The following is a 27,824-nucleotide window of genomic DNA, read 5'->3' as shown; positions in this document are numbered from 1 at the left end:
CAGCATTAATTCTGTGGTTTGGGTTTGTTTTTTTTATTTTTAGAATGTTCCATTATGATGAATTGTCAAAGCTTTGATCTGACTAATAACGGCTCAATTTGTCATCTAGGTTTCCAATTTGGCTGTAGATTGTTACTTGCTATGAGCAGACAGACTGTCCTCTCATTTCCGTGTGATGCTTGAGGGTGTAGGAATTCAAGAGAATTCGGCGTGAGACATTAAGGAACAGTGGCGGCTCCCCAGGCACGTCTTGGTCTGGGCACTGCATGACTGCCCTGTTTCCAGCCCACATACACCCCCAGGCTGGAAGTCCTCGTCTGAGGAGGCGTGCAGGCGTTTAGGGGTTTAGAAGAAGCCCTGGGGCTCAAAGCACCCTCTGCTTCTGCAGAGGTGTCAAAACGCAGGCGCGGCCCGAGCACGGCCTGTGACCAGCCCCGCTGGCCCTCCCCGGCCGGCTCAGCTGACAGGCTGCAGGCCCCGCCGCCAGCCTTCCTCACCCGTCACCCTTTGCCACGAATCGCCCCTCCCTGGCACTTGCCAGAGGAGCCCGGCTCGGCTCCGCCGCTCTCCGCAGGTGGTGATCCCCGGGCAGTGGCAGGCCTGGCAGCTCCGCCGCCCCCGGGTGACAGCGGGCACGCCGCGGGGCCCTCCCTGCTCCTCGCCCTGGGCATCCCCGAGGCCTGGCTGCGCCCGCACCCCTCCTCCTCCTCTTCCCGCCGGCCTCGCTGCTTTCCGTGCAGGCGGCCCCGCCGCTCGGCCCGGCCTTGTCCCGGCCCGGCCTTGTCCCGGCCCGGACGCACGGCTCCCCGAGGCAGCGCGCGGCTCCCCCTGCAGATGGGCCTGCCCGGGAGGATGGTTTGCCCCTCACCCCCCTCCTCCTCCTGCAACTGATGGTTTGATCCTGCAGGCGGCGTAGCCAGGAAAAGCGGGAAAACAAGGGTTGCTAAGCGACCTGGTGTGAGGCGGTGGCTGGGCGGGGGTGGGGGAAAGGGAGAGGCGACCCGGAAGCTCTACCATCTTCAGCCGCTTCCGGGACAGCTTCGGGCCTGGTCACTGCCGGCCGTAGGGGGCGGCCATTTTCCCTCAGAGGGGAGCCGTCGGGCCCTCCTGCTGGCGGCGGTGGCGGCTGCCACAGCGACTGAGCGGCGGAGGCTGACAGGCGGGCACGGCTTCTACGTCTGGGCAGGGAAGCGGAAGAGGGTCCTGTGGTCGCCGCCGCCGTCCCCGCCGGGAGGATGTTTTCCTTCTCAACTGTGCAGCCTCAGGTGAGGGGGCTCGCGGAGCGCACCGGCGGCGGCCCCGGCCCGTTGCGGTGCGCCGTTCTCCGCGCTTGGGGACCCTTCTCCACCGGGCTGCGGTCGGGGGCTTATTTCGTCTCCGGGTAGAGGCAGTGGGGCTGAGCGGAGGCACTCGGAAGACCCGGGGGTTGTGGGCCTCGGCTGGAGGAGCCGAGATCCCGGCTGCCACGTTTTTGGGGGCGTTGGAGAGCATTGAACGAGGTGTGGGAGACACATCGCGGGGGGCTGCCGGCTCGGCGGCACCGAGTGTCGCAGCGAGAAGAGCGGAGGGGAGGGGGGGTGCTACAGCGGCCTAGGATTCTTATCTAGGAAAAAAAACGTAAATGGAGGAGAGAGGAACGTACAGTAAAAGCTTGTAAAATCTGAAATGAAGAAGAAACCTGGAGATGGCGCTTTTTAGTATCTGTTTTTATAGTAGAAGCAAGGAGAGGTGTGTGTGTGGTGTTTTTACAGCAGAAGTTAAGCTGTGCTGTTAATTGTCACGGGTTGTTGTGGAAACCAAAAAGAAATTACTTAGAAATTAGAAGAGTTAGTGAAGGAAAAGGCCCTCAATTTTTTGTTATATAGAACAGTTTGTATGCAATCGGGAAGGCATCTTTTATTGGGTAGTGAGTTGGATGGGACTAGTGGGTTTTATGGACTTTGATCTGAAATGTTGGTTTTATTTTTATGTTTTGTGTTAGGGAGATTAGATTGTGATAGTCTTATTCCACAGTGGGATTTGATTATTCTTTCCAGATATGGAGAATGTGTTAATTGCTTTTGTTAGTGTAGAGAAATGACAGAACTTTATAATGATATTTCTAGGAATGTGTCATTCCACCTTTTCATAGTGGGAAATGCAGGAGGAAAGCTTGGTTTGTGGTTGGGATGCTGGCTTTGACCTCTAGAGGCTTTATGGTTTTACCACAAACTCCCAGAGTTTAATTATAACTTTTGACAATTAATTCTGAGGCAGTTTTCATGTCTCACAGCATTGTCTCTCTTGATCTTCTGTCTAGTCAACACAGATGGAAGTTCTTGCAGAAAGACATTCATAGGCAGAGGCTTAATCAGGTATTGTTCCAGCAGCCAGAGCTGCACCCCAACTCTCTTCCCTAGTAATGTGTATTGGGACTGAGGCATTTTGGAAGTGTTGGGATTATTTGTACCGTATAGTCACAATAGACATAGTCATGTGCTAGAGGAGGAGCCCTAATATGTTGTGCACCTGGGCTTCTGTATCTATTCATGAGGTCATGCCACTGAGTTGACTGAGTGCTGCTGAACTGCAGAATTGACTGTGATATGTGTATATGCTCCGTATGCATTAGTTTGATAATTAGGTATGTTGCTACAGTGGGATCTCAAGGAAGAAAACATAAAGGAAACTTTTGTGAATAACTTGTATAATGCAGGAAAAAATACAGGTATTTCAAGTTATAAAATTATTACTCCATAGATGAAAATAAGTATTGATTGAAAAATGATACAGGAATCAGTAGTACTTAAGAACGATGATCTCTGAATTAGTAAGATGTGGATAAATCCTCATAATTCAAAGCTATTCAAAAGCAGCCACTGAGCTTTCTGTTCAAGTTGGTTCAAGGGGAACCAGCTTGATGAGATCTGTTGCTTGGACATCTGTCCAGGGATAATCTAGAATTTGCTATGTTACAATATTTCGTATTGAAGTCTGAAATTAAGGCCTACCATTAAATAGATGGAATACCTCATTTACCATTCTTTTTCTGTTCATGTTGTTCGAAGAGCATTACTTCTCTTCTGTGGCTGTGTTGTAAAGTCTTATCAGAATGGTGATCTTAGTTTTGTCTTGGCGACACCAAGGCAGGCTCAGGATTATTTTAAGGGAGCATTTCTTCCAAAGAGGAGAAAGTTCCTAAATGACAGTAACTATAAACAGGTTTTATATGTTTCAAGAGATGGTGTCAACTTGCAGACTTTTCAGTGTAGAAGTTGTTTGCTATTGTTTTTCCTCTCTTTCTGTCCCCATATTGATTGTGTTTCCTTTTCATGTCTTTTATTGCTATGTGGGTAAAAAACACCTATTTGGAATGTAAGTTGATTGACTGTGATGGGGGCGTGGTGACTACAAGGGAAAAGCATTGTTTCACAAAGTTTTGTATTTTATTTGCATGAAATGATTGTTAAGTTCGTAGTATTTGTTAGAAGACAGCAACAATCCTTATTGTTCTGTCATCTGTTTACAACAGCACATATCTAACAGCAAACAAGTGATTAAAAAAAAAGAATTGAAAAAAATATTCTGAAGGAAGTATTAAGTGCAGTAGCAATTTTGTTTCCCTGCTGTTTCAGCTGAGAACAATATATAAGAAGCTGTATATTTTTTTTTTTGTAACTAAACATTGTCTTAGGTGCAAATTGAGGGCAGTCTTTGCATCTCCTAAGTGTTGATGATCTGTACCTACTTCTGTATTTGCAAATGTAGTGATTATTTTCTTTAAACCGTGCTTATGTTTGAAAACTAGAAAGTGTAGCCTCTTTCTTTTTTTTTTTCTCTTCCAAGCTTTGTCAGCTTCTAATGTTATGCATACTTAAACTTTCTTTTTTCTTTAAATAGAGATATCAGGTGACACTGTGGTGTTGAAGCTAAGTTCATGTGGTTTATTATGAAGTCCGCAGTTAAAAGGCAGCATACAAGATACGCAATTCTAAGTCAGGGTTTGGAATGGAGATATGTTTAAATAGTTTAAAAAAGCTTAAATCATGATCTGATTTTTTTTTTTCCAGGCTACTGTTCCTCTGAGTCACCTTATCAATGCCTTTCATTCACCAAAAAGCTCCACTACTACTGCCAGCACAGCATCCGTACAGCCTGTCCAGAGGGATGCTTCCCCAGAGCATGATCCTCAGAAGAGTGAGGTACTAAAAACCTTTGGGAAAGGTGGTGGCTTGCTTTTAACTGAATTAAATCTGAATAATAGCAGTTTAAGTGACTTTAATATTTGAGCCGTTTTATAAAATAATGTGACTAAACGAAACAGAATGTTAACACATAGAATGTAACTTTCTGACAGAACTTCAGTCAGTCGGTGCTTTGGCAGTAAGGATTCTATGAATATACAGTATTTCATTAATAAGAAAAAAAGCTAGTATTTGTCTCAGTAGTAATTTGCAAATGGGGAGGGGATTTGTTTTCACTTTCAACTTACTGTTACTTTAGAGCAAGAAACATTAACTTTTTTGTTAATAAACCCCTTATTGTCTTTTCTCTCTCTTGAGTTCTAGCAGTTTGTTTCATTATTGCTTGTGAGAAAATGGACTGTAACTTAAAATATGTTGAGGGGTTTTCAGAGATTAAATAGCATATTTGCATGTTTTCTTATTTTTCTGTTAAAATATCTTTCATTATCATTAGGTATTTTTTGTTCTTCACATTGAAAATCAAAATACAGAAAGTGCAAAGTAGCATCGGATCTTGCCACTTCTCTTTCAACTAATTCCTTACGACAAGTTTTCTAACTAAGAAAATTTGTGAGGAAAAACATGGAGTCTCTCACTAACTGCAGAACTTTGGAAATCAACATGGATTGTAGTAATCATCCCTGTGTTGTGATTCCATTGTTGGGGGTTTTTTTTTGTGATCCTGTATTTGCTTCTGGTGATAAAAATTGATTGCAGCAGGAGACCTGGATTATTGAATGAAACTAAAAGTGTGTGTCATTTATTCAGTTCTATATTTGTCTTTCTACTCAGCAAGAGAATCTGGTCTCCTTGAAATAAAGGAGTTTTCACATTTAATATTTTCTCTCTAATTCATCATACAGCTGTTTGCTTTCTCCTAGCATGATAAAAATATAAAAATAATAATTAAAAAAGTCTCTCTTTAAGAACTTTCTTTAAAACTACTTTAATTAAGTTGATTATTTAAGTTTAGGTTTATTATAGTTGAAAGGTTAAGTTCAAATTAAAAAAAGGCAAATACTGACATAGTACATGCAGTTCTAATATTGAATAAAGCTGAACTATTAGAATGGCAAAAATCATTATTTGAGAATGTGAAGCCTCTCTGCTGCGAAGTTAAATCTGTATTTGGAAGTAGTAACCTCTTCTGAAGGGTCACAGAAAATGGTACATTTAAATTTTTTAATCTTCTCCTCCCCCTTATCATTTCAGTAATTTTCCAAGCAATTATTAAGCTGAAGTAGGAAGGCTTGATCTGCTCCTTTAAACTATGTGTAAAAGTCAAATGATGTTTAAAAATCTATTTGTCCCTATTTTGAGTATAAGTGGACCAGAAGCAATCTATCCTAGCCTTTAAAACAGAATACTTTGTTTATTTATGAAATCGATTTTAAACTATAAACTTTGAATATGGTGGTTTTCTGGATGCATCTAGGAATCTGTTCTAAAAACACTTCTTTTGACATTTTATTCAAGTATTTCTCATGTATGTCTTTTTATTGGAAATCTAATTTCACCTTGAGAGTAGATCAACACAAAGCTTACATAAAAACATTTTAGGAAAACCAAAAATAGAATCCACAATGCTCTAACAATCAAAAATTAACATCTGCAAGTACATGTAGAATACAATATGTACCTCTCAGTTAAGAAAATGTTACTGCAGAAGCAATATTAAGCGGCTAATAGATATTTTAAAGGGGCCAAACCAATACGTATTTTTAAAACATACTCTCCCACAAAAAGATTTTTTTCCTATCTGTAAAATACAAGATTAAAATTACTTTGATCAAGGTTACTTCTTTAGTAACTCCAGTGTATGTGCCTTTACCTCCTTGTGTTTTTTCATAGTTTCTTTGTTTTGTAGGAAATCCCAGATCCTAGTACTTACCCTTTTCCCCATAGAAACTTTTGCCTTTCATTGTGTGTCTACCCAGCTTGTGGCTTTTTAAGATTTTGACTCTGGGTATAGTTTCTAAATACCAGTCTTTGTGCTGCTGCTAAATCTGTGCTACCTGAAAAAAGGCTAGCCCCTAGAGAAAAGGGGCTGGGGGGATTTTGCAGTTTGCTCACTTAAATGAAATATAATGGGTGGCTATTGCTGTACATCTTTCCCCCTCACACTCTCCATTTGCTCTATCATAAAGAGTTGGAAAGCTGCATTATTTTTTTTTTTGGTGCCTGCTTCAATCAGGGAGTAGGAAGTTGTTAAAAAGACTGAATTGGGAAGCAAATATACTTGTCATGAATGTACTGTGACAATGAAAATATCAATGTGTGCGAATGGAAAAGTTCTGCATTGACAGGAGCATTGACAGGATCTCCTTTCATTCATTTATCTTAATTTAAATATTTTTTTATTTCAGTCTGAACTGTGAAATATAGATGCTGTATCAAGCCAAAAAGTTAACTCAGTTATTCTTATTTTTTTCCCTAAGATAATCTTAAGTAAATTTTGAACATTTATTTCTATTTTGCAGTCTGTACTTAATTTAAGAGATCTGGGATTGTCTGACTTGAAAACTAACCAGTTCAAAGAATTGGTGAACAGGTTGCTTCCTGGGTACTGTGCAGAAAACAAAGTCTCTTCGCAGTGGCATACATCATACATCTCTGCCGAGTCCTTCTTTGAAAATAAGCATGGTATGTTTCAGAGTAAAGTGCTTATGAGAATTGATAAGAATTAGATTATAATGGTGAACACAGTTTATCTTTAATCTCTTGTGCTGTAGATAACTCATAGTTTTAAAAAAAATCTTCAATAAAAAGAGTATTAATGGTTTTTTTTTGTTGTACACAGGTTGTCTCTAGAGTGGTGCTTTTGAATCTTGGGAATTTCAGAAAATTCAACCCAGTTTTTGGAATTGTTTCTTCAAATTCAGATTTGAAGTTGGCTGCTGTTAAACTAGTCTGAACTCAGCTGTAGTACAAGTGCATTGTCTCTTAATGTTGAACCTGAGTTATGAATTTTTTCACCAAATAGAAGAAACTAGATTTTGTTAATCTACTAATGTAACACAGTCATGAACATCTCCAGTTTACATTAAGTTATTCCTTTTTTGCTTGAAGCAACATTACACAAGGACATTAATTAGAAAGGATTTCAGGGTGGCAAGCTGTTAACAGTCCATGTAGCGTATTTCATTGCTGAAATAAACCAAGAGTGGTTCCTTACCGCTCTTGGTTAAAGATGTTTTGCTGGGTTAGTCTAAAATACAGGAAGCAAGGCCATTGTAGATGCTTGAGAATGTGTTAGAAAAAGAAGCATATAAGCTGACATTTGAGATACTGCCTACATAGTATTGCAGTTGGGAGAAAGAGCATAAAAATAAAATCTCAGGGCTGCTATTAGAGAAGAAGTATTAAATTGCATTGCGATGCGAGATGTAAAAACATTAGCCCAGAGGTAGTTCCCTGAAGAAAAAAGTTGCAAATGCTTCAAAGCTTTGATAGATTAACATGGAAGCTCACCAGACTGGTTGTTTCATTCACAGTTGAAAAGGCAAGGTTACAGTGAAAACCTGCTGCAGGCAAGGGAGATGCTAAATCTTCAAGAACATACTTTTGGTGTAGGTGACACTGCATGCTATGGATGACTGTTACTATTGATATGTGTATGTTGTGAATATACTTGTGCATAAAGTGAGGAGAGTATTTATATTTTTTAAACTAATGTGTTCATAATTATGTTGTATTAGATTAGCCGATACGCGGTACTGTAGAAGATTGTGGAATATACAGCGTTGTAGAATTAATAGCTAATCTTTTTTTCTCCTTCCCATAGCTCCTTAGTATTTCAGTTGTTAGCTTGTAAGCTGTTATTACAATTATAACTTCAAAAAATTTAGTAGGAACTTTCAGCGTTCTTTTTTGCTGTTCTAGATATATCTAACAGATGTAATAACTTTCTCAGAATATGTAAAATAAACAAAAAACCCCACCCTCTTTATGATTACATAAGCTTCTGAATTACTATGGAAGAGACCACATGTAGGCTTGGCCTCAATTTTTTCCTCCTCCCTTCCCAGGTCTCTGATGTTTCTTAAATAATTCTTCTCTGCTAAATGAGGATGAGTTCTTTGAGCTTTTGGTAACTAAACAAAAGATAAATGGTAGTCCTCTTGTCTTGCAGTCTATAGTGTGCTTGAAATAGTATCTGCTAAAAACTTTTTCACTGTGATGCTCTTTTATTTATTTATATATTCTTGTTTCTGTATTGCACAAGGACTGTACAATTAAGTAGACTTAGTATAGTTTAAAATGTTTTCATATGTTACACATAGTCTGTTTTAAAATGCCTGTGAGCAGTTTGTTCTTTAAAGCCTTTGAAACTGAATGATTGGTTGAATGCTGGTCCTTCAGCTTCATGAAAGTCTTTGGATTCCTGTCCAGTCTAGATAATTTTATTCAGTTCTGTACAGATATGCAGAGTTTTCTCTCCCAGATACAGCTTCAAATTCAAGATTCTGGGTACCAATATTTTTGGAAGTTCTAATTAGAAAAAATTCTGGTGTATTGCAAAGTGCCTGACATAAGTTAATGCAAAGAAGTTAACTATCTATGTACTGGTAATGGTTAATTTGTTTAATTAAAGATGCCTGAAAGACCGTAGTAAAATAGAATTAATATTTGAGAAAGAAAAAACAACTTATGTGAGACGTAATGTTTAGTTGCCATTTAAGATAGGGTGTATTTACACTTTGCTGTATCTTTTTACAGGTTTCGTGGATGTTTTCAGTGCTTTACGCTCATCTTGTTTGTACAGACAGCATCCTAATCCCCTCCAAAATTTCTGTTCAGATGTTCGGTGTTGGCCAGGTATACAACAATAAACTACACTATTTTTAATCTCTATGGTATCTTTTTAGTCTGGGAAAGTATTTTTACTTTTGTCTTAGAGGCATCACTCAGGAAATACTGGTAAACTTCCAGAGGGAACTTTACATTGATATTAACACTTTAAATCATGAAGTTATTTTTGCATTTTAGTAGTATGTTTCCAGAATTAAGTTAGTAAACATGGTGTAACTATAGAATCTTGTTCACAGATGTCAAGTATTTGTGGATCGTATTCTTAAAAGATGATAGATGAGCTGACTACTTTTGAATCAATAAATATGTTGAATCTGGTATTCATCCAGATGAACTTTCTAAGGTGCTTGGTGACTGGTTTAAACTACTCCTGGATGTATGATAGGTAACAACAGGGCTGCATTAGCAAGAACATAATCAGGAGCTCAGGGAGTTCAGGTATTGTCCTCTATTTAGTTCTTCTGATGATACATCTGGATATTCTGTATGGTTTTGTGTCCTGTGGTTAAGAGAGAGATGCAGACAAAATGGATGTAGCCCGGTGATGGGCCACAAGGAAGGGTGCAGATTTTCGAGCGTTTAATGTATGGGGGAAGCTGAAGGATCTGAGGTTTTAAAGTTAACAGAAGAGAAGGCAAGAAGGCAATAGACCTGTATTAGTTACCCTTCTCTTGTACACATCAAAGAAGAGGCAACAATTACAAGTAAAAGCAAAGGAAATTTGTGTTAGAAAATTTTCACAGTGAGAATGGCTAAGTTCTGAAACAGATTGTCTGGAGAGGTTGTGTTATCTTAATCCTTGGAGGTTTTCAAAACTGAGCTGGATGAGATCTGGAGCTACCTGATCTGATGTTGCAGTTAGACCTTTTTTGAGCAGGGGTTTGACTAGATCACCTCCAGAAGTTCCTTTTATCTGGTGTTATTCTATGATAACAGAAGGCTTAGTTAAAACTATATAATTGACTGGTATTGGTGATTATTTTAAAACATAGTAGTGAAGGAAGATAAATATCCTTGGCTTTAGTGACTTATGTGATAAAATCTCCATCACAAGGTCTCTGATTTGGTAGAAGATGACATATAGTGCTATAAGCTAACTGTGTTTTAAATGGTGTAATTTCTTCTGTCAGTTTCTAAGTTAACAGCACACCTAAGCCATTCCAGATCTTTTCAGGGCACCTTATCAGCCAGGTTTTTAGACAAAGCTTATCTTAGAGCAGGAACCTTAATTCCCATCCTTCTGGATTAGTTTCCAAACGTTTCATGTTTGTCAGCCTGCCTGGATTTAATTTGGCTGTGTATCTCTGGACTTCAGTAAAGCCTTCGACACTGTCTCCCACAGCATTCTCCTGGAGAAGCTGGCGAATCATGGCTCAGACAGGTGCACTATTCGCTGGGTAAAAAACTGGCTGGACGGCCGAGCCTGGAGAGTCATGGTGAATGGAGTTAAATCCAGTTGGCGGCCGGTCACAAGCGGAGTCCCCCAGGGCTCAGTTTTGGGGCCGGTCTTGTTTAATATCTTTATCGATGATCTGGAAGAGGGGATTGAGTGCACCCTCAGCAAGTTTGCAGATGGCACCAAGTTGGGTGGGAGTGTTGATCTGCTCGAGGGTCGGAAGGCTCTGCAGAGGGATCTGGACAGGCTGGATGGATGGGCCGAGGCCAACTGTATGAAGTTCAACAAGGCCAAGTGCCGGGTCCTGCACTTGGGTCACAACAACCCCAGGCAACGCTACAGGCTTGGGGATGAGTGGCTGGAAAGCTGCCTGGCGGAAAGGGACCTGGGGGGTGTTGACTGACAGCTGGCTGAATATGAGCCAGCAGTGTGCCCAGGTGGCCAAGAAGGCCAACGGCATCCTGGCCTGTATCAGAAATAGTGTGGCCAGCAGGAGTAGGGAGGTGATCGTGCCCCTGTACTCAGCGCTGGTGAGGCCACACCTCGAGTACTGTGTTCAGTTTTGGGCCCCTCACTACAAGAAAGACATTGAGGTGCTGGAGCGTGTCCAGAGAAGGGCGACGAAGCTGGTGAGGGGTCTGGAACACAAGTCTTATGAGGAGCGGCTGAGGGAGCTGGGGTTGTTTAGCCTGGAGAAGAGGAGGCTGAGGGGAGACCTTATAGCTCTCTACAACTACCTGAAAGGAGGTTGTAGAGAGGTGGGTGTTGGCCTCTTCTCCCAAGTGACGAGTGACAGGACAAGAGGAAATGGCCTCAAGTTGCACCAGGGGAGGTTTAGACTGGATATTAGGAAAAATTTCTTTGCTGAGAGAGTGGTGAAACACTGGAATTAGCTGCCCAGGGAAGTGGTGGAGTCACCATCACTGGAGGCGTTCAAGGAACATGTGGACAAGGCATTGTGGGACATGGTTTAATGGGCCTGGTGGTGTTTGTTGGCTGATGGTTGGACTTGATGATCTTGCAGGTCTTTTCCAACCTTAGTGATTCTGTGATTCTCCTCTGTTCCCTGAGATGGTGATAGGGTTGGCCAATTGTCTGTAATTCACAACGTGAGCTCCTGATTATTTTAACAAAAAAATTTATGGGAAAATATATTGTGAAACAGTAAGCAGTTTGCTTGCAAGTTTAGATTACAAACATGATTCATGATCACCTAACTATCCATTTACAGTACTAAAATTTGTCGGCTTATTTATCCAGTTTGTTACTATTAGATCCATAAGTGTCTTTCATACAGTTCTCTGTTTTTTACTTTTTTGGTCAGGCATCTTAAACAGATTGCTGTTTGCATTTCTCTTCACTTTTTACTGTGGACGTTTTGGGAAGATTATATTCAGTTCAATAACTATGGTCTTTTTCATATAATAGTTTCTGAAATCTCTTAGGCCTTTTTTTTAGTGGTAGTAATGGATAGCTTTTAACTTTTTTATTTATTATTACAGTTTACATACAATCACGGACCTTTAAGACTTTGAGATCAAGAGCAAGGCGTTTGCAGTCAACATCTGAACAATTCACAGAAACAAAAAATTCACTTTCTTCACTTTTGAAGGTAAATATGAGTAGCATTATGAAGGTTTTGGGTTTATTCAGACCATCTCTTTCCCTTCAGTGAACCTTCACAGTTTACCAAGGGTGTTTTGTTTCACTAGTGTGAAAAAATGCCTTGATTCTAAAACTTAAGCTAATGCCAACATACTGTTTTTCTTACTAATATGTAGATTTGCTTCATATATCATCAATAAAAAGATTATTTGAATTTTTTAGGATAGTAGTTTCAGAGTTTTAAACTCTAGAAATAAAATTCTTGGTATTCTGTTTTTGTGGTTTTGTTAAAAATAGCTTGGAGTCAAATGAAGTATTCCTTTAAATAGCAATACAGCTAGTTTAACATACAAGAATGTTTTTTTTTTTTTTTTAAGCAGTTCAGCATGTGATTGATGCTTTAAGAATAGACTTACTTGTGGCTAGTATGTTTTTAAGATACAAAAATTTTAAACTTGTTTTTTTATGGATTACAAACTCACTTATATACTTTTAATTCGGCAGATAACTATCCAGGCTTGGGGTAGCCAAGCACTTAAGAAAACCAAGTTAACCTAGGTACTCTTTGCTTCTAATTGGTTGTATAGAACTCAGGCTAATTAAAGCATTTGATCTTATTGTGTGTGTAAATTAGCTTTGGACTCTCCCCTTCTTCTAGGCATATGTGGTTTATTTCATCTCTGAACTAGGTATACTATGGATGAAGATAAACCAGAGCTAGCTCCATGCAGTGCTGCTCTTAAATTTGGTAGGGCATATGAGATGTATTTGATCAAGCTCTGTCAAAACTATACTTACGAAGATATTTCATATTTGGAAATATTGTAAGTTGATTTCATGAAGCAAAAAGCGTAAGCTAATGACTCCCACTGAATCCAGTGTACAAAGCTAGCTGTGAACAAATATGCCTTAGGCTGCGTTTTCTGTTTGGAACTGGGGTCCAGGAGGGCTCTGAACCTGACCTGTTCAGCAAAAATCAGGGTGCCCCTGCTTGGAGCCATTGTGATTCCACACTCATGCTACTGCCCTGTGTTGTCTAACTAACCCCATAGCACCTGAATTATATGCTTTTTTTATTTTATTTTTTCCCCTCACCTGTGCTAGCCAGGTACTAAGTTACCTGTGTATCAAGACTTACTGTATACTAATGCTGCTGTGGAAAATATTTTAGGGCTTTATCCTGAGAAAGCGAAGAATTGATGTTGAAAACTTAGATACACTAATGAAAACAAAAAACATCCCAGAGGCACACCAGGATGCTTTTAAAACTGGTTTCGCAGAAGGCTTTTTGAAAGCACAGGTATTCCTGCAAAAAACACTTGGTAAGTTTTAGTTCATGTATCTTGTCCTTGCGTACAGAAAGTGGTTTATTTCAGCCCATTTTAAAACTTTTTTTGTTTTCTTTTACAGATTCCTTAAGAAGATCACGTTTGCTTTCTTTCTTTCTCTTCGTTCTTTGTTTTTACCTTGCTATATATTCGTCATTTTTACCTGGGAAAGGCTCCTTTTCTGATGCTGGTTAGTTAACTTTTTTCCCCCCACTGTTTCACTTGCTTTGTTTTTTCCATCAAGTTTAGGACAAATTAAATGTGTTTTGACATTGTGATTGTTTTAGGATAACATCTCAATTTACTAATGAAAGAGAAAAGTTATTTACTGCTTTTGGCTACAGCCTGTCAGACAATAGTGTGACAAAATGTTTATAGAGACAAAGTAGTTGTCTGTTAGTATAATTATTTTAATTCTTTTGGTGAAACAATTACATGGAACCAAGCAGAGAAGAAGTCAGACTGTTCACCAACTATGTATTTGTCTTTGAATTTAGATGATGCATTATCTAGGTAAGCAGTAGGCAAAATGGTTTGATTTTATTTGTAATCACAGCCTTGTTTATAGCAGCTAGGTACTTGTGTGGCCAAATTGTCATCTTGAGAAATCTGTTGGAAATAGCGGAACGATCAAAGGCTGAGCTAATGTAAATGGAGAATTTCAACTTCATGCTAAGTTGTCACCTGGGTCTCAGGAAAGTTAGGGTATGTGCAGAAACACTGAGGAAGAACTTCTGGCTTTGTGTACCTGCTTTTGGATGCAGGGCTTTCTGTACTACAAATGACTAAAAAGCCCTGACATCACTGAATTAACCGCAAATATTTTAAAGATTTTCTTTCTTTAAATGTATCTTATTCTCGCTGGACACTTGTAAATGAAAACATGCCCTTTTAAAAGGGCAGGTGTAAAGTTAGTGGCTTAATGGTATGCATTCAAGTGCAAAGTTCAGTCTTGGAATGAAATGACTTCATGTGTAAATTTGTTGTTCATCGTCTGCTGTTTAGTACGCTTTCGAACATCGAGTATCTTTGATGCAGCAGTTGATCCAATCCAGCTGAAAAATGTCACCTTCGAACATGTAAAAGGGGTAAGTTCAAAAGTAAAGTGTGTATGAGTTCTTGCTTAAGTAATCATTGTGAGCCTGAAGAATGTCTTACTCTGTTCAAGAAATTTCTTTGTATGAACTGAAGCCTTATATATGTTGACCACTCCAAGATCAAGGAGGGTTTTAACCACCCTTGTTCTATTTTCTATCTTTGTGGTATTTAATACCAACTCTTGATTTGTTGAATCACATTTTTAAAGGCTAGAATAGTGAAAGGTAGGCCATAAGTATCCATGTTAATCTATTTTTTGCAGAAGTTGACCAATAGAAGAAGATGGTAATGCCATTTATCCTTTCTCTCTTAGTACCATCTCTTTTGGATATCTGATATTAGGACAGAAGATACAGAGATTCCCAGAAAGAAGTGGGCATGTCAGTGCTGATGGGATAGCTTTATTTTTTCTTTTCAACTGTTCTTTGGCTGTCAGTGGCAAAAGGACCACCTCCCTCTCTCCTTCCCCTTGGACAAATAGATAGAATTAATCTCTTTTTAACTAATTAGACTAATATCTTGATGTAGAATTTTTGATTCTGTATTTATCTTGTTGGTCTGATCTGATCTTGAACTCTTTGGTTATTCCTTCAGTATTATTAACTGTAGTGTTTACTGATTATTCCTGAGAACAGTTCTAGGAAATAGGTTGAATTAAATTCACAGACACTCGGTATCCACACAAATTCTGTAGTACACTTATCTCCTCTTTCTGTTGTGTATTTTTGATCAATACACAATTAGAGACTTAGAGTTGTCCAAGTCTCTAATACAAAACTCACTTACGAAAAAGATGCAGTATTTTATAAATGCTTAGTTATATTTTATGGCATATATTTAATGTGTAGGTTGAAGAAGCTAAACAGGAATTGCAAGAAGTTGTGGAATTCCTGAAAAACCCACATAAATTTACTGTACTAGGAGGTAAACTTCCAAAAGGTAAGAATCATTGCTCAGCAGAAGTGAAAATCGTATGTAGCCGTGGCTATCTTTGTAGCTTTGTTCTATACTGAATGACTAATTTACAGCCTAGCTTCTGAATATTTTTTCCTTTAGTTAGGGAATCAAAAAAGTATACAACCAAAATGGGCCTAAATACTACTGTTGTATTTAGCTTGTATTTGGGGAAAAATAGTGAAATAATGTTAGACATAGGTAGTGGATTTCCTTGTTTGTTTAAAATATTTGAGGAACAAATGAATCTTCAAAGAGAGTTGCGAAGGCTTCTTTGTTAAAGGATACCCTTAAACGAGGTACTTAGGGGTGGGGGAGTGGAGATTAAAGTAGTTATGTTGCATGCTTCCTGTCTGACCTTCAGTTTCCCATATGTACAAATTGGTCATTACTGCCTACCCCCACAGAGAATTTGAGGTATCTGAGATATACTCAGATAGGAGAAGCAAAGATGCCTGGATACATCTTACATTTGGTAGAAATTCAATAATAACATTGGGGGTAATAAGCTATGACAGTGCAAAGCAGTGGACTGTAGATTCCAGGCAAAAGGCCTTTCAAAAATCAAACTTGTGTTTATCATTGTTAGCAGCCTTCTTTACAGCGTTAAGAATCAAAGCTGCTTTGAAGTCAGAGTAAACCTTTTAGAGATGATGTACTGAACTACAAAAATTCTTCTACTTTGTCACTGAACATAATACAGGATTAAAAGAAAAAATTACTGATAAAGTTATGCATAATTGGTATTAATGCCTTTTTGAGTAGAACTTCATGTAGCCCAGAGGTTTTTAGGTCTGTATTTTCCCCCTCCTTTAACTGTCTCTATAAAGCTACATTTTTTTAAAGTTAATAGCTTCCTCTCACCAAATTTTTTAAATTCTATTGTACCTTTTCTCATCTGAGAAAGATAAGTAACATAAGTTTAGTCTTGTAAACTTATCCAAGGTAATACAAAAATGTCCAAAAAAGAACTTGTATTATACAAATGAATATGTTAGGCTTAGACAAAACTTACTGTGCCTTCTTTAGTTATTAAACTAATATATAGTTGTCCTTTATCTTGAAAGGCAGGGTTTTTATGTAACTGAACTCTTAAAAGGCCTTTATTTCTTCAGTACGGCTTTCAGCACCTTTAGTGCTTGCTAACTGCTTTAGACTGTTCAGAAATAAATGTTTTCATTTAAAAGGGTGATTAAGCTTGATCATAGTAGAAGGCCAAATGAATCTGAAATGTGTCAACCTGATAAGTCTGTTTCCTGTTAGTGCTCTACACTGTTTACAGTCAGTTACTTGGAATGATTTAATGAAAAAAAAAAAACAAATTTCCTCTTTCAGAAATGGCTAAGAAAATGTTAGTTTGAAGAAGACATTATTGGGGATTCAGCTGCTAAACTCAGCAGTAGCTTTGTAGAATAATTTAGGCTTCTGTTTTTATTTGATAGTCTTACAAGTCTGTTGTTTCAATATGGGTCAGAGTGTATCTAGATCTGTTATAGGAAGCTTCTTCAGACTGCAAGTAATGGGCAGTATCTGAAATGGGATCTTAATGGCTTTTTGAAGCCAAGTGTAAATTATTTCTTCTAATGCATGGAGGAAAGAGTACTTGTGTAATAAGACTGTGTGGGTTTGTTGGTTTTTTGTTTGTCTTTTTAGGTATTCTGTTAGTTGGACCACCTGGTACTGGTAAAACTCTTCTTGCACGGGCTGTAGCTGGTGAAGCTGATGTTCCATTTTATTATGCGTCTGGATCCGAGTTTGATGAGATGTTTGTTGGTGTAGGAGCCAGTCGCATCCGAAGCCTATTCAGTAAGTTAAATATTTGTGGATTTTAGATCTTTTAACATGCAAGATTAAGTATTCAATATCTTTTACAAGGTTTGATTAGGTACAGTTCTGGTTACTGGAAAGTAGTAGTGTATGACGCTAATAAATAAAACTAATTGTGTAGGTAAATCTCAGAATTCTGTGAGTATCAGTTAACTGTAGAATCTTGTTAGTTGTCAGATGAAATTATAGCAAAAAATTTTAACTGATGTTACAACACTTCCAGAGAGAATAGAAGTAACTTAATTAGAAATGTAATGTCCTATAAACTAAATGGAATATTTTAAATTGTAATTTACTTACTGTCATATGTAAATTATTGTAAATTTGAATTAAATGGTAAATTTAAGATAAAAAATAGTGTTAACCCTCTCAATTTCTTCCCTCATATTTTTATATTGTCTTTTTTCTTTCTCTGAATTAGAGCTTTACAGGATCACAGTGTAGCACTAAGCTGAGATTTCCTTTCTCACACCTGTCAACAGGCCCAGAATAAAGTGCATTATAATGAAAATTTTTAAAATTAATTTTTAGTTTCAAAACTTTCACAGAAGAGGTTTTCTATTTTAAGTATGCAAGTAAATATTATCAGGGGAGGGGGGAATTCAACTTATCTTTTAAATGGAAGATTGATATTGTCAGGCATATACAATGTAGGAAGTAGTTTGCATTAGTAGAAATGTGACTTGCTTCGCATGGAAGGAATGCAAAATATAACACATGTTGTACCTTAAAATGTACATTTCTTTCTGTTGACTACAGAAGTTTAGGTGACTGACTTGTACATTAATATCAATGTTACAGATATGTCTAGCTGGGTAAGATGAGTTGCATCCTGGTGTGCATGTATGAGTTGATGGTCTTAAAGTTTATTATTGCATTTTTATTTTGTGTTTTTAATACCTGTAAACTTGAGGGTGAGGTCTTCACTGTTAAGTAACGAGCAGGTTCTATTAAAATAAGTTAGTGTTCAGACCCATCACATTTCATAATTATTTTTATTTAATAGGTCAGTGTTCTTTACCCAAGCCTATGAAATAAACTGTTGTTGGGAGTTGATACAAAATACAACAAATTCCTTAATTTATTTTACTAGTAATTTCTTGTAGCATGATAAGAATAAGCTGATGTGGAGATGAAGAACGTTGCTTCTCTTTATCTTGCTTTATTTCAAAAATATATTTCATTCTTTTAGGCTAAAATCAAGACAATTTTGGTGATGTCTAACAGAACAATTTATAATCCAAGAGTAATAGAAATAGTAGAATCCTAAATTACATGATACAGTGTCTGTTCTTTTGTGTGGTTGAAATGTCCTTCTGCTATTTTTCTTTTGTTAGGGGAAGCAAAAGCAAACGCACCATGCGTTATATTTATTGATGAGTTGGACTCTGTTGGTGGGAAGAGAATTGAATCTCCAATGCATCCCTATTCAAGACAGACCATTAATCAACTTCTTGCTGAAATGGATGGGTAAATATATGGATTCTGAGGGCATAGAAGGTGCTTGACTGACTGGTATTTCAAATATTTGGGTGAATTTTTCTTCGTTGACAGCTTTGACGTTTTTTGTAGTTTTTTTTTTAATGCTTTTACGGATAAAAATTTTAAGATGCCCTTATGACCACTTTCTGGTACTGCCAACAGTAGCGTTAATGACCTTACTGTAAAGAATATAGAAGCTTCTGAGTTGTAGTAGCACAATAGCTGCAATTATTTTAAATCGTTTCTCAATTTTTTAGGCTGGCTATATATCTAAAGGAAGAAGTTCAACTCTGAGATCAGGGCATATTTTTAACCAGTTGCTGGGTTAAATGTGGTCATTCTTGGATTGCATGTTGTGGTTTGACAGCATGTTTTCGACTAGCTGGTTGAAGTCATCCAGGATAAGAAGTAGAAGTATTTATTGACCAAAAAAGGTATAAATTCTGTCTCCAAAAAACCCCCAACATTCCCACCTGGTTTTTTTCCATACAGGTTTAAACCTAATGAAGGTGTTGTCATTATTGGTGCAACAAACTTCCCTGAAGCATTAGATAAGTGAGTATAATGTATTGATCACTTCTACAGAGCACGTATTAAAAAACAAACAAAACCCCCACAAAAACAAAAACAAAGTTGCTTATGATAATCTTCAAGTATTACAGTGTTATAGTTGGGATTTTTCCCTCTTAAAAAGGATGTGTATTGACCAGGTTTTGGCATTTAAAAGGTTGTTGAGTTAAATATGGAGAAATAAGTAACATGATTCTAAGCATCTAAAATTTCTGGAAGTTTTTCTACTTAAACTGATTAGCTGCATTCCTTGTTCGCAATGCAAAATTTTCAAATGCAAAAAAACCCCTCAGAATGGGTTGGTAATAAATATCTTTCATCTGTCTTTTTACAGACAAGAAAAACGTATTCTTTGCATCTGCACACCAGACATAGTCTATGCAGATGTCTTTAGAAATATCAAATGGATTTTTGTTCCTTATATACGTTAGTAACAGTTTACTGCAGCATTTTTAAGTCAATGCATTAAATTGTCTTTTCCCTTAGTGCTTTAATACGTCCTGGTCGCTTTGATATGCAAGTTACTGTTCCCAAGCCTGATGTAAGAGGTCGTACAGAAATTCTGAAATGGTACCTTAATAAAATAAAGTATGATCCATGTAAGTAAATGCTTTACTGTAATATATTTTTATGTAACAGTTTTTATACTGGATTAGGCCACTCACGTATTAGTCCTTTATTCCATCAGCAATTGTGGCTTTATCACGTGTCTTCAGTAAAGAACACAAAAATTGTGTAGTACGTAGTGTTACGACAGTTTTCTGAGGCAGTGTTTCTTTCTAGTCCCAAACAGTTCATAGTGTCTTAAGAATTAGGCTTCGTTTCTTCTAAAGCTGAAAATTTTTTGTTTAGTGCATTATTTTTAATAGAAAATGATTCTTGCTTACAATTCGACCATTTCTTGGTATTTCTTCATGATACAAGCTTTTTCTGGTCCCTAATGACAAGTTTGTTTGCTTTTTCCCCACAGCTGTTGATCCAGAAATAATTGCACGAGGCACAGTAGGATTTTCTGGAGCAGAGCTTGAGAATCTTGTAAATCAAGCTGCCTTAAAGGCAGCTGTTGATGGAAAAGAGATGGTAACCATGAAAGAACTAGAATTCTCCAAGGACAAAATTCTAATGGGTAGGATTTTATACAACAGACATACATGTATGTTACAATACACACAGGGTTTCTAGTGTGATTAAAACTTTTACAGAGAAAGAGAGAAGGTTTTGGTGGTTTGGTTTGGTTTGGGGTGTGTGTGGGGGGGGTTGTTTTTTTGTTTGTTTGGTTTGTTGGGTTTTTTTTACACAAACAAGTGTTCTGTTAGTTTATTCTGAATAGAACCTTTTGAGACCAGAGAGCAGTATGTAAAAATCTAGTATGGAATACGTTCTTTAAGACTTGATACTTATTTTAATCAAAAATGCTGCATGTTGTACTTGAGCCTAGAGGAACACACAGGCTTGATTTCTTACCCTTCCCATACTTATTCCTAAAGGACAGGAGAGAATAAATGACCAGAAATCTGGAACTTCTGCTTAACTAACTTCTTGTGTGATAACACAAAATTTAAACATCTGTGATGTATACACTAAAAATCTGGTCTGTTCGTACTTGAGAGAAGAAATGGAATTTTCTCAGATACTCAGACTGTATTTTAAATCTATTCTTTTAGAAGCAACTTGCCTGTAGAGTATATTGAGGTCTATTTTAGACATTAAAATCCTACTCGTAAACATTTTGCACTTAATGAGTGTTGGTTTAGTTTTGCTTGCATGCTATTCCTCAGCTATTTTGTGCTCTGTTTGAGTATATGTAGTGTGTGGATTGTGGTGGTCAGGTGTACAAAAAAAGTTTATGTAAAGATCCTCTTGTTTTAAGGACCTGAACGTAGAAGTGTAGAAATTGATGAGAAAAACAAAACCATCACCGCTTACCATGAATCTGGACATGCTATTATTGCATATTATACTAAGGATGCAATGCCGATCAACAAGGCTACAATCATGACACGAGGAACAACACTTGGGCATGTGAGTATTTCTAGAATTTTATGTTGGTTTAGTATTGTTGAGGAATTTGCCAACAATGCTATTTGTTGTAATTATGTTAATGCTTATTGTAATATGTTGAAATACTCAGTTATCAGCAATCCCTTGGAAAACTCAGTGGTCATCTTTTCTGTGTGATAGAAAGCTTTCATCCTTCATTTTGAAATAAAATAGCAGATGCTAGTATAATAGTTCACATATACAAGGAAAAAAAATGTAAGTATGTTTGATTCTGCTGAAGTTAAAATAGCACCCAACAGTGAAACTTTGAAGAATGTCTGAAGGACTGGAAAGTAGAAGTACTGCTCAACTGTACTTTCAACACAAACATCCTTTATAAAATTGTTCCTTGTCCTATGTGACTTTGTCTAAACCTAACTGGTTACCTACCTTGTTTCTAGCATAAATAACCCTAAGTTTTTCTATTCTGCCTTCAGCTGCCAAACATTTGAACAGAAAAATATTTCTATTATGTCTGTTTCTGTTGAACTTAATCCAAGCTAATGTGTTCAGTTAAAGAAAATAATTGGCCTGAATCTTCCAGGCAAGTTGATTTGTGCTCAATACAAGTGTATGGAATAAGGAGAAATGGATAGAATAGATTGTTCTGTTTCTTCTGGCGGTAGGTTTAAGTTGCTTAATTTTATGTGGTGCTCATGGCCTCTAGGAGGCTATTTCAGCTGGTAGACTAAGCACCTCCAAGCAAACCTGATGAGTGCGTAGACTAGGAGGAGGCCCAGAGCATTCAAATTGTTGCATAAAAGCCCTTATATCTGCTTTGGATAGAAACAAGAATATTTTTTAGATTATTTCAGTATTTCTTCCATTTATTGTTACCTGACCACAGTTCTGTGCCTTACAGGTATCTTTGCTCCCAGAAAATGACAGATGGAGTGAAACTAGATCCCAGTTGCTTGCACAGATGGATGTCTGTATGGGAGGAAGAGTAGCAGAAGAGCTCATATTTGGAAGTGATCACATCACAACAGGTCAGATGATTGGTAGTTAAAAGAATTTTTGATCAAAGGTTGTGGACTGGCATGTTTAACTTGGTTTCAATAACGTAATTTACAACTGTTTGCTGTCTAGGTGCTTCCAGCGATTTTGACAATGCTACTAAAATTGCAAAACTGATGGTGACTAGATTTGGAATGAGTGAGAAGGTAGTATCATCAATCCTTAAATATTTATATGATACAAAGAGATGTCTGTTCTGTAACTAAATGCCTATTTGGCTGTCAGTGATCACAGAGACTAAGTAGTTCTGGAAAAAAAGAAAGTAAACCGTATGACTGGCCCTGCTATAGAGAACTCAACTAGAAAACCTGTATATTTGACGGTTAATTTTTAAACTTGCAAGATCTTCACCTCAAAATTACCTTGAAAGTTACAAATATCTGCAGAAAATGTTTATAATAAAACCAAACATTTTAGAATTGAGGATAATCTTGGTTTTGGCGCGCGGGGTGGGGGGAGGCAGCAACAGCATTGAATTTTCTAGACTTCTATCGAAACTTCTTTAGTCGTCTTTATTACCCATCAAGTGTTAGTAGCCTGGGGATTTTGTTTCATTTTCTAAATAAGAACACGCTTTATCAGGATCTGTACTGTGACCTGTTGAAATAGAACTGTGCAGTGACTACATAGTTGATGAATAGGCTTCTTGTTTTGCTTCTGTTGCAAGCACTTTGGCAAGCATTTGATTAACGATTTTATTTGCTTGCATGTAGAAGCAATAGTTGAGGAAGCTCTTAGTGTTTTATGTGTATTACTGCAACAGTGGCAAGATAATGATTTTTTTTTGTTGTGGTTTAGCTTGGTGTAATGACCTATATCGATACGGGGAAAGTTAGCCCTGAAACTCAGTCTGCAATTGAACAGGAAGTAAGAACACTTCTACGGGTAAGATTGTCTCCCCTTCTGCTCTGATACATTTATTTTGAGATGAGTTGAGCATCAGCTTACTTGATTATTCAGTTTGGTAATGTGTACTGGTGAAAATACACAGGTGGATGGAAGTATTCACAGAATCACAGAATGACAGGGGTTGGAAGGGACCTCTGGAGATCATCTAGTCCAACCTCCCCGCCAGAGCAGGTTCACCTAGAGCAGATTGCACAGGAATGCGCCCAGGCGAGTTTTGAATATCTCCAGAGAAGGAGACTCCATAACCTCTCTCGGCAGCCTGTTCCAGTGCTCTGCCACCCTCAAAGTAAGGAAGTTCCTCCTCATGTTTAGATGGAACTTCCTATGACCAAGTTTGTGCTCATTACCTCTTGTCCTGTCACTGGGCACCACTGAAAAAAGACTGGTCCCATCCTCCTGGCACCCACCCCTTAAGTATTTATGAGCACTGGTAAGATCCCTCCCCAGTCCTGTCTTCTCCAGACTAAAAAGACCCAAGTCTCTCAGCCTTTCCTCATAAGAAAGATGTTCCAGTCCCCTCATCATCTTTGTAGCCCTCTGCTGTACCCTCTCCAGCAGCTCCCTGTCCTTCTTGAACCGGGGAGCCCAGCACTGGACACAGCACTCCAGATGCGGCCTCAGCAGGGCAGAGTAGAGGGGGAGGAAAACCTCCCTCAACCTGCTTGCCACATTCTTCTTGATGCACCCCAGGATGCCATTGGCCTTCTTGGCCACATGGGCACATTGCTGGCTCATGGTCATCCTGTTGTCCACCAGGACTCCCAGGGCCCTTTCCACAGAGCTGCTCTCCAGCAGGTCAGCCCCTAACCTGTACTGATGCATGGGGTTATTCTGCCCCAGGTGCAGTACCCTGCACTTGCCTTTGTTGAATTTCATAAGGTTCCTCTTTGCCCAACTCTCCAGCCTGACCGGGTCATGCTGAATGGCAGCGCAGCCTTCCGGTGTGTCAGCCGTTCCTCCCAGTTTTGTGTCATCAGCAAACTTGCTGAGGGCACACTCTATCCTTTCATCCAGGTCATTGATGAATATATTGAACAGGACTGGACCCAGTACTGACCCCTGGGGAACACCACTTGTTACAGTCCTCCCACTAGACTCTGTGCCACTAATCACAACCCTCTGAGCTCTGCCTATCAGCCAGTTTTCAGTCCACCCCACTATCCATTCATTTTACCCCCACTTCCTAAGCTTGTCTATGAGGATGATGTGGGAAACGGTGTCAAAAGCAGGTATTTAATGTAGCTGCAACTTTGAATCTCTGCATATCAAAACTTTTTGGTGATTGTCATGCACAAGTAGTGAGAAACAAGTTGGAGGTCTTAGGTTCTTTAATATATGCATTAACACTTCCTCTTGTCTTTGGTTAGGATTTGTATTTTGCCTCTTCAATTCATAGGAAGAAAAGTATGGCTATAAATTGTTTTAGAACAGATGTGAATGTTTTGTGTTACTTCCACATTTCATAACTTGCAGCTAAATAATTTTGTACAGAATCACAGGAATTGCCATATCAGATCAGAGTTGCCTTTTCCAGTATCCTGTTCCTCACGGTTATTAGTATCAAATGCGTAGGGAAATTTGTAACATTCGATAATCACAGAACTTCCAGATCACTCTTCTGGTAATCTGAATTAGTTTGATACAGGCAGGAGAATTATTTATATCGGAACACTTAAACGATTAACACTTTTGCTGTAGCTGTTTTTGAACTGATTTGGTCATGTAAGAACAATCTATGTAGAACTAAAAGTTAAAAGTTGAAGCTGGTAATGCTGGCAATGTGCATCTGCTTGCAGCAACTGGTAACTTGTTGGGTAGCTTTCAGCTAAACTTACATAATACTTTGAGAGTTCTATAAGCTTTTAAAAACTTCAGACTTTGAGGAACATTCCTCGAATGCTGTAGCGCTGCTTGTAATGTAAAATCAAATACATTTAATCAGCAACTTTTCAAATCTATTAAGTCTTTCTAAGTCATATGTAAAAATACTAAGGTTTGTCTCAGGATTTTATTTTTAGTCCCACTTATGCAGAATGCAAAGGTGGCATAAAGTTTTGGGGTTTTTTTGATTAATTATGCCAGCTAGATTTTAAATCTTTGTGAGACAGGAGCTGTGCTAGCTATGAAATGTAAGGTACAACTTTAAATGTTTGTTTCAAGCTGTATTTACCTGGAAGCAATTTTTAAAGTGGAATCTTGCTGTTGTAAAGTCTTAAAATCTCCTTCCACCTTTTTTTAATATTAGGACTCATATGAGCGAGCAAAGAACATCCTGAAGACTCATGCAAAAGAACACAAGAATTTAGCAGAAGCTTTATTGAAATATGAGACTTTGGATGCCAAAGAAATCCAAATTGTTCTAGAGGGAAAAAAACTAGAAGTAAGATGATAACTTCTGTGATACAGTAACTGATAATTTGAAGAATGTACATCTAGCAATGCAGTAGTCTTATGCAGCATAGCCTTTTTTCCCTTCCTGATGTGTGTATGGCATTAGTGACACTTCAATATTACTCTGTCTCTTGTGAGCTTCTGTTACTCATCTCTTTGTTGTGTCTCATCAGAATAAGACACACAAAGCAAGTTCCTCATCCTCTGCTCCCTATACTCTTCCCACAAGAAGTTATTCAGAAGGACAAATCTCAGGGTTGAATTCAGCGTTTTGGTTTAGTCAAATGTGTTGAAGCTGAGAAGAAAAACATGCAGATATACTGGTATGTTTTGGCATAGCTTCCTGGGTCGTGCTGCTACGTGTGCGTTTGAAGTGATACCCCACAATATGTGCTATGGAATGTTTATGGATACTGACAGACTGATTTGTAAAACAGTAGTATGTAGTCTAACTAATGCTCATACTCTGTTTGAGGCTAGAGATCACTTTCAAAGACGACTTCTTACTTAGAAATGTAACAAAACATCTCTAAGAACGAAGCAGCTACACAGTGCATCTCTATTAAAGGGAGTTGTGGGAGCTGTATGTTAGACAAAAACATTAATAATTGTGTTTTCAGTGCTCTTGGGGTTAAAATACACACATGTATGGCTGGGAGAGAAATGTTAATGTAAAAACAACAGGCTAAACATGTCTAAGCTTCGTTGGACCATGTTTGGGGCAGAACCGTGGCAGGGATAAGAGAAATACCTGTGACCTCTGATGTGCTGCTGACAAGATTCTTAGATTTTTTTTTTTTTGTTTTTTATTACTGCAGTAGATGGATAACAGTGCTTTGATGACAGTGCTTTTACACTGCTGGAGATTTTAGAGAACTAGTTTCTACTAATACTATGTATGGGCGTTTGATAATCCAACAGATAATTTCTTCAAAGAGGGCAGTAATTACTCACTAAAGAGTAGTTCAGAAAATGTTTGAAGCATGTGTTGTTTCAAATAACATTCCCAGTTCTGTTCTACAGTAGAAGTAAGGAAATAAAACCTTCTCTTTCAACCCTTACAGAAACCTCTGGAAATTCTAAGATAATAAGAAAAAGTTTTTGAAAAGAAAAGCAGTTTCCAATCAAGTGGAAGCGATTGCTAGCAATTATATGCCAGTATTCTTCTCATCTCATAGAACTGGTTTTTGGGAATAACACATCTTGATCATAATCTTTCTGCACAATTAAATGTAGACTCTTGGGACTATAAACTTCTGTTGCAGAGAGGGCCTTTATTAGCGTGTTAATGTTGAAGGTTACCATACTTGGACATGAAAATAGTTGGGCTGGTGCCAATAAATGTGAATGGAAATTGGTAGCTATGCTTAAAACTAGAAGTAACATAGTATTTTAGAATTTTCTGAGTGTAATGCTTGATTATAACCTAGTTTTTTAGTAAGAGCACATGCATTTTTTTTTTTCTTTCAAAACCAGGATAACTTTCTATTTGCCTATTTTTGTCAGCTTACTATAGTGACATCCCAGTGCAGTGTGGGAGAACTTCCAAATGTTATAAAACAGTATACCAAATGTCTAGGCTGACTAGTTACAGTTGTACACATATTTTAGAAATACACCAACAGAAACAGAAATATACTGCATATTTGGCATCTGTTTTTGGAGTAATAAAGGTTAATTTTAATTATGCATATTGGTTTTCTTTTTATTCACTGTAAATGGTTATAAAATGTAATAAGTTCCCTACTGTGTAAATTGAGGTGTATAAAACATTTAAACTTGTAAATAAATTTAAGAATGACAGCAAGATTGCACTCTCTCTAATTAGATTTCTAGGGAATGTTCTCCCTAGAAATTCAGACTTTTTTTTCAATTGCTGCCTCAGTAGTGGGACTTGGATAGGAACTTTTCCAGCTAAATAACGTGAACCTGCATTTAGAAGCAAAAGCAAAAAACTTTACTTTTGAAGTCACTAAAATCTATATTGAATGATCTGGTTTGGGGGGTAAGTCCTTGAGGTCTAACTTTTCTCATTCAAAAGCTTCTTGCTATATGCAAAGAAGTGAGCACAGTCTCAGAAAAAAAAAAAAAGGTGGTATCTCTTTGGGTCATGAAAGAAGATTGTTCGAGATTAGCTGTCAAGTGTAAAAGGTATCTTTACTTTCTGGCCAA

At 38.0% G+C, this 27,824-nt stretch overlaps 1 protein-coding gene across 1 annotated transcript; it reads left to right on the top strand.

Annotated features, from left to right (window-relative positions):
- Window positions 1-1,149: 1,149 nt before the first annotated feature.
- On the top strand, window positions 1,150-27,467 carry YME1L1 (YME1 like 1 ATPase). Its single transcript, XM_059818498.1, has 19 exons — window positions 1,150-1,265; window positions 4,050-4,181; window positions 6,704-6,866; window positions 8,943-9,041; window positions 11,934-12,043; window positions 13,208-13,358; window positions 13,447-13,554; window positions 14,370-14,452; window positions 15,311-15,401; window positions 17,070-17,222; window positions 18,581-18,713; window positions 19,218-19,280; window positions 19,782-19,894; window positions 20,266-20,421; window positions 21,166-21,317; window positions 22,198-22,324; window positions 22,425-22,498; window positions 23,151-23,237; window positions 25,507-27,467. Exons 1-19 carry the CDS (start codon window positions 1,236-1,238, stop codon window positions 25,648-25,650), a joined length of 2,169 nt encoding a protein of 722 aa, XP_059674481.1. The 5' UTR covers window positions 1,150-1,235; the 3' UTR covers window positions 25,651-27,467.
- Window positions 27,468-27,824: the final 357 nt, after the last annotated feature.

The sequence above is a fragment of the Gavia stellata genome, chromosome 6 (genome assembly GCF_030936135.1).
Source record: "Gavia stellata isolate bGavSte3 chromosome 6, bGavSte3.hap2, whole genome shotgun sequence".
In the NCBI taxonomy this organism is placed as follows: Eukaryota; Metazoa; Chordata; class Aves; order Gaviiformes; family Gaviidae; genus Gavia; species Gavia stellata.
This window is presented reverse-complemented; position numbering and strand designations above follow the sequence as displayed.